We start from the raw sequence: 13418 nt of genomic DNA, 5'->3' as shown, positions 1-13418 counted from the left end.
GAGTCAGCAGTTAGAATTGAAGGAAGTACAGGAAGATGGTTTAATGTTAAATCTGGTGTGTGACAAGGATGTACATTATCCCCCCTGTTATTCATTATCTATATGGATCACATTATGAAGGAATGTGGTATTAAACCTGATATCAAAATTGGAGATGTTAATGTCAGCTCTTTGCTTTATGCGGATGATGTTATACTTCTAAATAAATCCGCTACAAGTCTGCAAGATTCTCTGACTAAATTGAATAGCTGTTGTAATAGATATGGTATGAAGGTCAGCAATAAAAAGACAAAGACAATGAAAATAGGCAGAATCATTGAAAATGTCAACTGTGTTGTGAATGGAGAACCTGTGGAACAAGTAAAACATTTCAGCTACTTAGGCACAATTTTTACTGAAGATGGTAAACTAAATATAGAAATAGACAACAGAATCAGCAAAGCTGGTATCGTGGGAAGTCAATTGAATAAATTCATATGGAATAAGAAAGAAATTAGTCGGAACACTAAATTAGCTGTATACAAGACTGTGTTCAAACCAATTTTAACTTATGGATCTGAGAGCTGGGTCAGAAGTAAAACACTTGACCAAAGACTAGAGACCGCAGATATGAGAGTCCTGAGAAAGATTAGAGGCGTGAACAGATGGCATCAATGGCAATATCATATTAAAAATGAGGATATTAGGAAAGAACTTGACATTGTCAGCATCCAGGAATGCGTTAGCAGAGCTAATCTCAGATGGTATGGTCACTTAAATAGAATGGGAGAGGAAAGATTAGCAAAACAAGTGTTCTCTGCCAGGTTGGCAGGAAAACGACCCAGAGGAAGACCAAGATATAGGTGGATTGATACGGTACAAAGTGCCTTAGACGATAGAAATATAAGATCTGATAATGTTGGAGTCTTGACAAGTAACAGACTGATTTGGAGGAAAATTGTAGATAGGAAGTTAGTAATGATGTAATTTTTTCATGTAGTACTGTCATATCCTGTACACCCCTTGAGGGTACATGGCAGGAATTTGATGATGATGATGATGATGATGATGATGATATTGAATATCATTTCTGATGAATGCACAATCATGCCCCCCCCCCCCTCTGGCAGAAGTAATGTGTTAGGTGCTGGGTAGTAGTTATTGATGTCACTCGCTGATGTTTGTTGGAAGCAATAGGTATATTGCTTCCAACAAATTATGTTGCTGTTAATTTCATGAATGTCAATAGTACATCCCCAAAGCTATGTGTCAGGAATTTGATAATGATGTTGGTAGTGGATGTGGAAGCTTTTGTCAGAATTTTTAAAGTTTGTAGGTATTTTGATTTGAGTTTTTGTTATGTTTTTATCATTGCTTTCATGGGCATTTTTTTTTTTTTTTTTTTTTTTGCAATCTGTAGTAACACTATGTTTGGTTGCATAATGTCTCATTGTTCGTGTGAGATTTTGTGGAGAATAAAAAGTAGGGATATGCAGTGGAAGGTAAGGGACCTATTTTTGCCAGCTAGTCAAAATCTTTCTGAACAGTTACTATTAGATATTACAGCAGGCTGGATTTTTGACTCTAATTATTCTTTTTCTGACTTGCTACAATATTTGGCTTAAGAGTCATTGTCATGACTCTTGATACAGGAAAGTATTTTGTAACTTAGAAAACTAACTTTCATTGTAATTATTTATTAGATTTTCAGCTCTTTCAAGAGTGAAGTTGACTTTAAAAAATAAAATGTTATTAAAGATAAATAAAAAAAGCCACTTCAGATTGTCATTATATTTTCCATTATTCATATCTTATTATTACATACTTTTATTACTATTTAATACTGGTTTATGTTTCTAGTTGAATTTGTGTTAAATCATTGTAGTATAATGTGATATGAATTTCTGTTTTTTAAGGGAAACAAATTTGAAAAATCTGTATGTGGGTTGCATAAAAAAGTTTCTGAACTAAAATCAAATCAAAAAGATGGAAAGCTTTTCGTTCCAGATGGCATATTATCTCTGGTGGAAATATTTCCAGAAGAATTCCCTGTTCCTGTAAGTATATAATTTTCCAATATTTTATTTTTATGAGAATAAGATAAAATACATAATATATTTTTAATTGAACTATTTCCTCTCATATTTCATCATTCTCTGAACATTAGGGATTGTCAATAGACGTATGAGAAAAATTCTCATTGCCTGATGTTTTTACATTTACCACCACTTGTTTTATTAGAGCTGACCTAAAATTATGTATATCAAGGATAAACCAAGAATATAATTTCTTGGCAAATTAAAGATGCCAAGATATTATATTCTTGGTTTATCCTTTATCCATGTGTAAGCAAACAAAGTTTGCACATGAAGTATCTTCACAACTAAGCTACTTATATATAGAGGCTAATGACATCACATTAATTGCCTTACTGGAATTTTTTTTACTTGGCTATGCTACTAATTATATATTGAGTTTTATCCTTTATCCAAGTGTTAGCAAACAAAGTTTGTGCCTGAAGTATTTTCAGGACTGGGACAACTCGTGGTAAAGGTGGTATAAGTTCTCATCACTTGCCTTAGTATCTCCCATAATGCAAAGCACATCTCCTTGCAGACACCTTCCTTTAATGCATAGCATTATACATGTCCACAAGGAAATGTGCTATCCCATAATGCTAAGCACACATTCTTTTAAGTGTGTATAATACTAGGAATTAGCAGATTAGAAAACGAAAATTAGCACTATCCAGGCTGGTTTTGAGCTTTATCGAGGTACTGTTAAAATGAGGGGGTACCTCTACAAAAACTCTCAGTGTTCTACAAGAACACTAAATCTCACTGAGTGATTTAGTAGTGTTTTTAGTAGTGATCCTAAAAGATCACTACTAAACTCATCACTCCCAGACATGAAACCAGCAGTAGTCTTACTCGGTGACTGGCAAAAAACCTACCACTGAGCAGAGCTTGCCCAGGAAACAAGAAAGCCCAAAGACAGACATTATTAAATATCATCAGTGAAAGCCAGACGCAGATATACCAAGGGTAACTGTTCTGGAGCAATAGATTGATTGGACCTGTGGTCCTTTATCTCTTAGTCAGATTTGCAATGAAATTTTTAGATTAAGGAATATTATTGGGCACTTGGCTTACCCATGTGGACCATTGACTACCATTGAGTCTTTTTTTTTTTTCATTTATTTTATTTTTATAAGAAAACAAACAAGCAAAACAAAAAAACCCTACTAGTATTGGTATGGTTTTTTTGAGATGTTTGTCCTGAAATATGAGATTTTTTTTTAGTTTACCACTAAGCGGTAGACCATTACAGACTTGGAGTATTATTCAGCCTTTGGTTTGTCCATTTTGGCATTCTGGCAGTGGGTTTTTTAAAAAAAAAACTTACCTGTTCAGTATGGTTTTGGGATATTTATGTTTTGTAGGATAATGCTCGCTGTAGTCGTCCATGTGACAGATTAGTGGGTTTGGATGGATAGCAGCATTTGCAAAATATTTTGCAACCTTTTCCCATAGGAAAGTTTTGATTTCAGGGATATCGGCTTCTCGGTGAAGCTCTATGAACCATGTTGCATTAAACGCTATTCATAAATATTTATTTTGGATTGTCTGTAGTTTGCTAATGTTTGAATCTGCTATGTGACCATGCAAGTGAGCCATACATCAAGACAGGTCTGATCAGCATCTTGTATAGCAGCAGTTTCAGTTCTGTACTTAGCCAGCTACAACGATTCAGTAACGGAGTATAGCTGCCCCATTGCCCTATTTGCTTTTGAGCAGACATGATCGATATGAGTTGTAAAGCGAAATCCTTTATCTAGTTTTACCCCCTAAGCGTTTGTCTACTGGTTTCCATGGAATAGGGTGCCAAACATATCACTTTGCCCTCTGGGGACACTCATCTTCTTGTGAATAGCACAGTAGTGCTCTTGTCTGCATTAACATCAATTCACCATTTTTTGAACCATTGTTCTAGTACTGAGTCTGCATTTTGCATTTGTCAGTTGGCAATCTAGGTTGCAAGGAGCAGACCATTATTACAGTATCATCTGCATGTAGGGCCATTATAGTGGCAACTGTACATGGGATGTCAGCCACATAGATAGCAAAGAGTAAAGGTGATGCCTGGGAGCCCTGGAGGGTACCTGCAGTGATGTTGCACTCAGATAATCTAATTCCCTGTATCTTCACTCGGAGTTCGTGATCACTAAGGTATGATTTGTTAAGTTTCACTAATCCTACTAATGGGAATTTGGCTTGCAGAAGTATGAAAATAAGTCCATTGTGCCATATTTTGTTGAATGTTTTGGCAGTGTCCAGCAAGATTGCAGCTGTGTGCTGCTTCTAGTTGAATCCTACATTGATGTTTTCCACAACTGACCAGGAATCCAAATTGCTCATCTGGGATGAGATTTAATTCTTTAGTGACTTTAGTGACTAGTTTTATTAGTATTATCCTCTCGGCTATTTTTCCTAGGCAGGAAAGCAGGCTAATTGGGTGATAGTTTTCAGAAAACTACTTCCGAAAATGATCATTACTCCCCTGCTACTTTCCATCGTACAGGGAAGTAGTGATATGTTAATATTGCAGTAATAATAGCCACAATGTGTATTATGGCTTTATGTGGCAGACATTTGATGATTTTGTTAGAAATCCCATCTGGGCCTGGTGCTTTCCTATTCCTAAGTTTGGTGTTGACTTCATGCAGCTCAGCAGGTGATATCAGTCAGATGGGATTTATGTATTCTGGGTGCTTTAGCTTACAGCATGCCCAGGTGTTTACTAGGCTGTCAATGAAGACTTCAAATTCATCTATGTCATGGTAAACCCGACTATCTTCACTATGGATGGGTGGGAGAGAGCTTTGGTCATTTTCTAAATTGTCTGGTCCTTTGTGTTTAAGGATTGAAGTTTTGTCTCTATTGCTGATTTTGATAATTTTTAAGCTCGTATCAAACTTCCTTGGTAGCCCTTTTGAGCATTTTAGTGTTCTAAGTTTAGCATTCTGTGGTATTGGCACCTGGCTCTGTTCTTTTTTACATGTCAGGGTTTTAATCTCATTCAGAAGTTGGTCCAGGTTTGTGCCTGACACATCCATGATGAAGTTGATAATACAGTTATCTGCTTTTCTAAGCTCAAAATTGAGTCATTGGTTTTTGTCTTTCGAGTTAATGGCAGAAACTGGGCCAATAGTTCACGTAGAGTGGTCATTAGTTTTGTCCACTTGGCAGTTGGGATCTGATCTGGGTTATTTTCATTTTGTGAACTCAATTGGAGTAAAACTGTGTTGTGGTCAGAGCTGAGGTCATCCATCACACTTATTTGGTATTGATGCGTGATATTTTGTAGTATTGCTATGTCAAGGACATCAGGAGGTCCTGCCACATTGTAGTACATGGGTTCTGGAGGTCCTATGATCACTGCATTCCTAGTGACCTTGCTACCACTAGGAACACAGTGGGCACCCACAGCAAATGGGATACCCATGCAGTTGCTAATGAGATTCTTAGGTTTTCTTTTATTTTTTGGTTGGGCAGGTATTGCTTGCACTCCCTGTAGTTGGTGAGATGTTATCTGCCGCCGCAGTTGGTGCATTTAGCTGGCTCTGTTTTTGATTTTTTAAAATATTTTATTAATAAATTATATAATTTTATTAATTATATTCTTATTTAATCTTTTATCCAAGTATAAGCAAACAAAGTTTGCGCATGAAGTATTTTCACAACTGGGCTACTGTACACAGAAGCTAATGACTTCACATTAATTGCCTTAGTATCCTGTAATGCAGGGTTTCTCAAACTGTGTTCCGTGGAACACTAATGTTCCATGGAAGGTGAATAGGTGTTCCGTGAGAAGTTCTAGGATTTCTCATTTTAGTTTTCTAAGCATTTTTCATGAATAAATATTTTACAGTAGAAATATTCTTAGGAGAATAATATTCGTGAATATGTCGAAAAGCTCAGACCCAGAATGCCTAATAACATCTGTGTATCGTTAATTTTCACACATAGAAATCTTTCAACATTTGGGAAAGGGAATACCACTGTTTATGATCTGTCATAAAAATTGCTTGCAAGAGGATTATAACAATGGTGGCATATCCTCTGTTCTTGAAACTGAAGGAAATGACTTCTGTGTAGCAAATGTCAGTAACCAAGCACCATATTTTTAAACATGGAAATATTCATGAATTATTGTTAATTTTCACACATCGAAATCTTTCAACAATCAGGAAAGAGAATACTGGCGTTTATGACCGATCGTAAAAATTGCCTGCAAGCCGATTACAACAATGGGTGGCATGTTCTCAAAACTGAATGAAATAACATCTGTGTTGCAAATGTCAGTAACCAATCAGCAAGGAAGTATAAAGAAAAATTTTCCACTGAAATTGAAGATCAAGGTAGTCTGTATCCGATTCTCAAATCTATTAATACTGAATACTTTCTTCGCAAGTTCGTATTGCAGTGTGTAAGTGCTTGTTCTGAAACCGGAGTGCCATGATTTTTTTAAAAGTAATAGGAATACAGATTTAAATTATAATATGAATAAGAGACAAGGCACTTTGTTTAATTTTGGTATTAAGAAATCTCTTAATGAAGGTGTTTGTGACTGAAGAGATAGTGAGTCATCCACCTCAAGCCTACAAAGATCGCCAGGATGTACAAAAGGAGGAGGGAAACTACCAGCACACAGGAGAAAAGTCTGCATTCACTCATAAGTACTTATAATAATATTATAAATATATTTGGTGATTAGAATAGGATATGTCAATGAAAATCAGCACAAATTAATTTAATGATGGTTTGTTTATTGATGCTTTAATAAATCAATTAAATTAATCAAAACATCAATTAAATTAAACTTTAATTGATGTTTAATTAATTAATAATAAAACCAGCTAAATTACCAATTAATTATTAATTAATACATTACAAAATAACCACGGTGTTCCGTGAAAATTTCAGGATTTGTGAAGTGTTCCGTCGTAGAAAAAGTTTGAGAAACCCTGCTGTAATGCAATCCCATAAATCCTTCTTGATCCATTGACAAGACCTCAATAAAGTTTGAAACCAGTCCAGGTAGTGGCTTTTTCCATAACACATAGCATTATACACGCCATAAAGAATGTGTGCTTTGCATTATGGGATACTAAAGCAATTAATCTGGTCATTAGCTTCTGTGTACAGTAACCCAGTTGTGAAGATACTTCATGCACAAACTTTGTTTGCTTACACTTGGATAAAAGATTAAATAAGAATATAATTTAATTTTTTGGGAGTTTCAATTTAAAATTATTATGATTTTACTCTGGCTTCTATAATTCGAGTACTACAGTGTTTCTCAAATAAGGAAGAGGAATGAAGAGTACTGTCATTTGCAAAACTTTGAATATTATTTGAAGTCAGAGGGAGAAAGTCATTGATATATTGAAGTAAAGAAGGAAGAGCATGGGTGAGAGCACAGAACCTTGGGTACTCCTGCATTGATAAAAAAAATCTCATGACAGGAAGCCATCCACCATAACATGCAATGATCAACTAGTGAAGAAGCTGGCAATCGAGTCAAAGTGCAGAAGGAAGACCATAAGATGGTAGCTTGTTCGAGAGGCCTCAGTGTCAAACACAGTTGAAAGCCTTTGAAATATCATGAGCGACCACATGGGTTTCTCCAAATCTTTCCATGTCCTGTGTTCAAAGGTGGGAGAGATTAATGAGACAGTCAGCTGTAGAATGAGAAAGGCAGAATCCATGTTGGTGATGCTAATTTAGTGAAGAAACTGGTTGTTGATAACCTCTTCCATCACTTTTGAAAATACTGAGGTTAGAGCAATGCAACGATAGTTAGATGGCTGACTTTTGTTATAGGATACAGGCTGGATGAAGACCTGCTTCTGTGCTGTTGATTTGATGCCAGTTTAATATGATAGCTTTTATATAGGTGATGAAGGATAATGTTAATTCTGGGGCACAAGTTTTGACCAAAACTGGAGGAATCTGAACCAGAAGCCTTATAGTATTGAGGTTAAGCAAAGGTTTTCCTAATATGTCCTTCCAACCAAAGTTCACAGGATGTGTGCAATGGGCACTTTGTGGTAGTATGGGAGGTGATTTGCCTTGGTCATTCAAGCAAGAGTTGGAGGAAAAAACTGATGCCAAGAGGTCTGCCTTTTCCTTGGATGAGGTTATCATGGTACCATCAGGATGTGAGAGAGGTGAGAACAAGGAAGAGCAGAAATGCCCAACATCCTTAGCAAAGGACCAGGAAGCTTGACTCCCAGTTGAGCAGAAGGCAAGTTTATTGCATTTTATTCTTTTTCCAAAGTCTGCTTTTGAATTCTTTTTCTACTTGTAAAATAGCATAAACTGTTGTGTAAGCTGAATGAGAAGCTGGAGTTTTTAAGTTAAGCCATTGAAATTTTTGTCATGGACTGCAGAGGTGCTTTTTTTTTTTTTTTTTTTTTTTTTTTTTTTTTTTTTTTTTGAGAATCAGAGCTTGGATAAGAGTCTGGGGTTTGCAGTGGAGTAGGGAATTCAGGCTCTCATTCCAATGAGGATTATTTCAGTTATTACTTCAGTGTAAATATATGGATCAGGAGAGTGAAAACAATAATCTGACCATAGAAATGATGCATAAAAATTCCAGAGATCATCCCAGTTTGGCTTAATTGTAGTGCCATAGGGTATGAGACTGAGATTGGCTAGGAGGAAAATAAACTGTAGAGAAGGAGACATGGATAAGATTGGAGACAGAGTTGCTAAGAGGGGGAGCAGACATCTACAATGTATTTGGAGGAAGAGCTACTTAAGAAAAGGTCCTGAGTGTTAGAATAATTAGGAGTGTCTGGTATTCTGGTTGGTAGGTTAACTATTTGTGTTAGATCATAATGGATGGCAAATAATTGAAGTTAAAGAATCTATGAAATTGCAGTAGAGAAGCCAGTTTATGTTATGGAGGTTTAAATTCCCCTCAGAAGATAATCTTACAATTTGGGTAATTAGTTCGTATGAAATTAATTTTTAGTGGAAAATAGTCAACAAAGGTAGCATGGTTGTAAGAGTTGGGGGGGGGGAGACAGGTAATACAGCAAACGATGGCAATAAAATGAGGTAAGAAAATCTTCAGCCAGAGCAGGTGTTTTAAGGCACATCTGTTTATTGAAATATCACTCCAATCAAATGAAGGCATTTCCTCAGGTGACACATTTCAAGTGTGAACAATGTTAAGTAGCCTGTTATAATAGTTAGAAACCGACGCCTTATTCTGTTAAGTGTGCCAATAGATTTTTCAAATATTTGGCTTATCTCACCTGCCATTGAGATGCTTGTGACTAGTGGTCCTTTAAAGTGTCAACATTATCATTAGCCCTTTATTATAAGAGGAGAGAGGTTCAGAATGCTTTCTGCCTTTCCATACAGCCTAATGCAAAATGATCATATCAGTTAGAAATTTGGTTATTTATATAAATCCTTTTTCTTTTAGTCAATTTGAAAAATGTATCTACAGATTCACATCACCTGAAAATGTAGAAACTATAAAACTGCAATGAATTAGTTTTAAAATTCCTTATTTGTTATAGTTTAAGTGAGATGTGATTGTAATCATTTTGTATTATTTAAGCACTGATAATACTGGAGAACAAAATTTTACAAAAGTCATGCCTCACCAGATTAATTTACTAATTTCTTATAGATTTCAAGCTGCTGAACACAAATATGACAGTGAAAATGCAAAATTGACTATGGTTTGTAAGAAATCCGCAATAGTTTCTTATATAATAGAATAATACATATTTATCACATATACCAGTAAATGTCTGCTTCTACATCTGACGTTGCTTTGCCTGTCACTTGTATAGCTACCCAGGATCATCTCTAGGGAGTGTCCAACAGTAGTCAGCCAATATGGAAGTGGACCACTTTCCCTTGTATCATTTCTCCATGGTTGCAATTTCTTGTTGGAAACGTTCATTGTTCTCATCACTAACCATGCAGTTGTCGGGGAAGAAATACAAATGGGAATGGAGCAAGTGTATTTTGAAGAATATATTGCAGCTAAGTTTGTGATACAGAGACTACAAGTCCTCAACCAGTTCCTTGTAGTTTTCTGTCCTTACATTTCCGATGAAGTTAGTTGACACTAGATGAAATGCATCCCAAGCTTTTTTCTCATCGCCCTGTAGCAGGTTGTCAAACATCTTGTCAATTAAGAGCTCAGGAATCAGGATCCACAAAAACTCCCTCTTTAATTTTTGCTTTGCTGAATCAAGGGAATTTATTAGCCAGGTACTTGAAATCTGATTCAGTATGGTTTATGGCGTTTATGAAGTTTTTTACCAGACTGAGTTTGATGTGTAGGGGCAGTAGCAGAATTTTGTGCCTTTCTGCCAGTGCTAGGTGTTGCACATTCTTCTTTCTGACCTTCAGAGATTTCCTTGCAGGCCAATCTCTTCACATAGTGCAAAGTCCTTGCTCGGCGGTCCCATTCACACAAAAATCAGCAGTACTTCTTATATCCCAGCTACAGACTCATCGACACAGACACTAGTTTTAAGTCATCACAGAGATGCTAGCCGTACTTGCTATATTGAAGACAGTCCAACAGCTGTTTTAGATTGTTGTAGGTTTCTTTCATGTAGACAACGTGTCTGGATGGAATCTAGTTCTCATTACGCAGCAATACCATCTTGAGACTCAATTTTGATGAGTCCATGAGTAGTCACCATTTATGCATGCTATGTTTGATTCAAAGGACATTCATTAGGCCAGCTACATCATGGTCATCTTCCTTTTGGAAGTAAGGTGCAAGCTGCTCATGACGAGTGCAAAACGAAGTCACTCAGACATTTTCCTTGAGAAGATTGCATTGTAGAAGTTGTGATCCCAGTAACTCTGCTTTGTCCTTGGACAGCTCCAGATCACAAACAAGATCATTCAGGTCTTCTAGTGTGAGAATGTGTGGTGCAGATGATGCACCATGGCTAACATATGGATCATCATTAGATGCTGATGGCTCAGGAGAACCCGACATAATTTTTTTCTAGTTATAAAGAAGCACATAAATGTTCTAGGAATATGAATTGTCACTCATCAAGACAATACTTATATCATGAATATCTCTTGAACATGTTTCTATGAATAGCAGTAATAGATTATCAGAGTGTTTTCCAAACTTTCAATAAAACTATTTCTCCACTTTAGTAACACAGCAGAAACAAAAACAATTCAATTTTAATTTAATTACTTCTGTTTCTGATAATAATTGATCAAATCGGAAGCAATTTATTGTGCGTACAGCAGCTGTACTTCTATGTATGAAAGTTAAAAATTTTGTTTCTCTTTTTTTTTTTTGTTTTTTTTTAATAATTTTTTAGCTTGCTCTGTATTATACACTACAAAATGCTTTTTTTTTTCTTCCCAAGCATGGATTATCATGCCCTTTTGTGATAGTACAATATCAGTAACCTACTTATAACTGTTCTCTCTTTCTTGTGGTGTACCTTGTAGTAGGTTACCTTAATACTAAATGAGTGAAGATAGACTGGCAGTTTGAGACTTAGAAAACCAAATTTACTTTGCATTGGCTTAAATCACAAACAGAATGATGATATAACATGTGAAAGGTTATGCCAGCTTAGACATTGCCCAATTATATGAGGCCCTGCTGTTTTTGTTTAGGGAACTAGGGCAAACAGCATCAATTCATCCTCAGCAGAATTGAAAAATGCTACTATCACTATGAGAAGTATCAATGGAGAAGAAGTGGAACTTGCAGGTGAATTTAAAAAATATAGTATTGACATATGAGGAAGGGTCTAGAAAGTTCTGATAAACACCTAGAACAAAACTGATATTAAAGCAACTGATATAACCGCAAGAAAGAACATATGAGAAGATAAGAATATAAGAAGTTAAGTTGCCTTCATAACTCTGCTACTCATAACTCAACTTGTGGTTTTGTTTCTTTAATATCATTTTTGTTCTAGGTGTTTATCAGAACTTTCCAGCCCCCCCCCCCCCTTAACTGTTTTACCAAGAAGATAAAAACTGATGAGACACTACTAATTGATAATTATAAGATGTTATATTCAAGGAATAATGATCTATAGCATTCAACACTAAACCTGAAGATAAATTTCTTGGACAGTGAATAATTTCATTAGTAATATGGACAAATTTCAAAATACAGAAAGTAGTTGATGACACTTATTTGTGCCTGTGGTCCCCAGAAAAGTACTGAGAAAGAAGTAAAGTTTTTTGAGTCATTACAGAATATAGCTGACAAGGAAAAGTAGGGTTCTAGTTGGCATTCTAAACAGCAGAATAGGAAATTAATGCCAGACATATAAAAATGCTTTGGGAAAATTTGAAGGAAAGAGAAAAGCTAATAATAATGATAAGCACCTGCTGGATCTCTGCTCAGGTAACATATCATTATTAACATGCTCCAGCATAAAGATGTGTAAAAATTTACAAGTAGAGAAGACACAAAAAATAAGAAAAGTCTTATTGACTATGTTATAGTGGAGAGTGATATCTTCCCTTACGATTTAAGATACAAGAGTATACTGGAAATTTGAGATAGAAGTGATTACCATTTAGGTTTGAGTAGGATAATAATATATATCGTGGGAAAAAATATATATTTGAAAGTTTTAACAAGAACTGCAGTCAAAGCAGCTTTCAGAGATGAATTCTAGACTTAAACATACAAATATTATTGGAGAAAATTAAGGAAAAGCATTTGAAAACAAAAACTTAAATACCGTGGAAAAATCTGAAGAAAACATCGATTGTTTCAGCTATAGAAGTATGTGAAGATATTTCTGTAAAAATAGAAAAATCAACCAAACTTCTTGGTTGATTCAAGAAGTTAAAGAGGCAGTTCTGGAAAATAAGAAAGATATCATAATAACAGTTCTTGACAAGTGCAACAACTGGTGTGTTCAGCAAATACAAAAAAATGTATTTGGCTAAAGTAGAGAAACAAAAGTCATGGGAAGACTGATAATCCTATAGGAGAAAAATATCACAAAGGGAATAAAACGAATGTTCTGGAAGCTATTAAACACACACACATGCACCCACGCACTCATGTGAAACTAGCATTGACCAAACTGTTGTAGAAAATATTCAAGACAAATGCAGTCAGGTTTACATTACACTATACTTAAGGTTGAAAAGCTATTAGAAACTTGAAATGTGGAAAGGCCACTGCATGGGATGATATTAGACCAGAAATATTTAAATGTGGAAGTATAAAGTATATCCAGCATTACCATTGGGTACACTGCATTAATTCAAATAGTCTGATCAAAAGGTCAAATTTCAGATGATTCAGTACAGCTTTCATAGTATATGTCTATGAAAAGGTGAAATAAAAGTGAATGGAAGAAGTACAGGGGAATTTCCCTATTGAAA

The 13418-nt window shown here is 35.5% G+C and overlaps 1 protein-coding gene across 1 annotated transcript in view; it reads left to right on the top strand.

Annotated features, from left to right (window-relative positions):
• LOC150092983 (uncharacterized) overlaps positions 1-13418 on the top strand; it is a 157903-nt gene that overhangs the window by 28470 nt on the left and 116015 nt on the right. The window contains exon 4 of the mRNA XM_090413750.1: positions 1896-2036. Within this exon, the coding sequence (XP_090269876.1) occupies positions 1896-2036 (141 nt within the window). The remainder of the gene's footprint in view (positions 1-1895; positions 2037-13418) is intronic.

This window comes from Typopeltis vanoorti, chromosome 24 (assembly GCF_054136105.1).
Source record: "Typopeltis vanoorti isolate ZY-2024b chromosome 24, IOZ_Tvanoo_1.0, whole genome shotgun sequence".
Taxonomy (NCBI): Eukaryota; Metazoa; Arthropoda; class Arachnida; order Uropygi; family Thelyphonidae; genus Typopeltis; species Typopeltis vanoorti.
The sequence above is the reverse complement of the archived record's forward strand: the minus strand, read 5'-3'. Positions and strand labels throughout refer to the sequence as shown.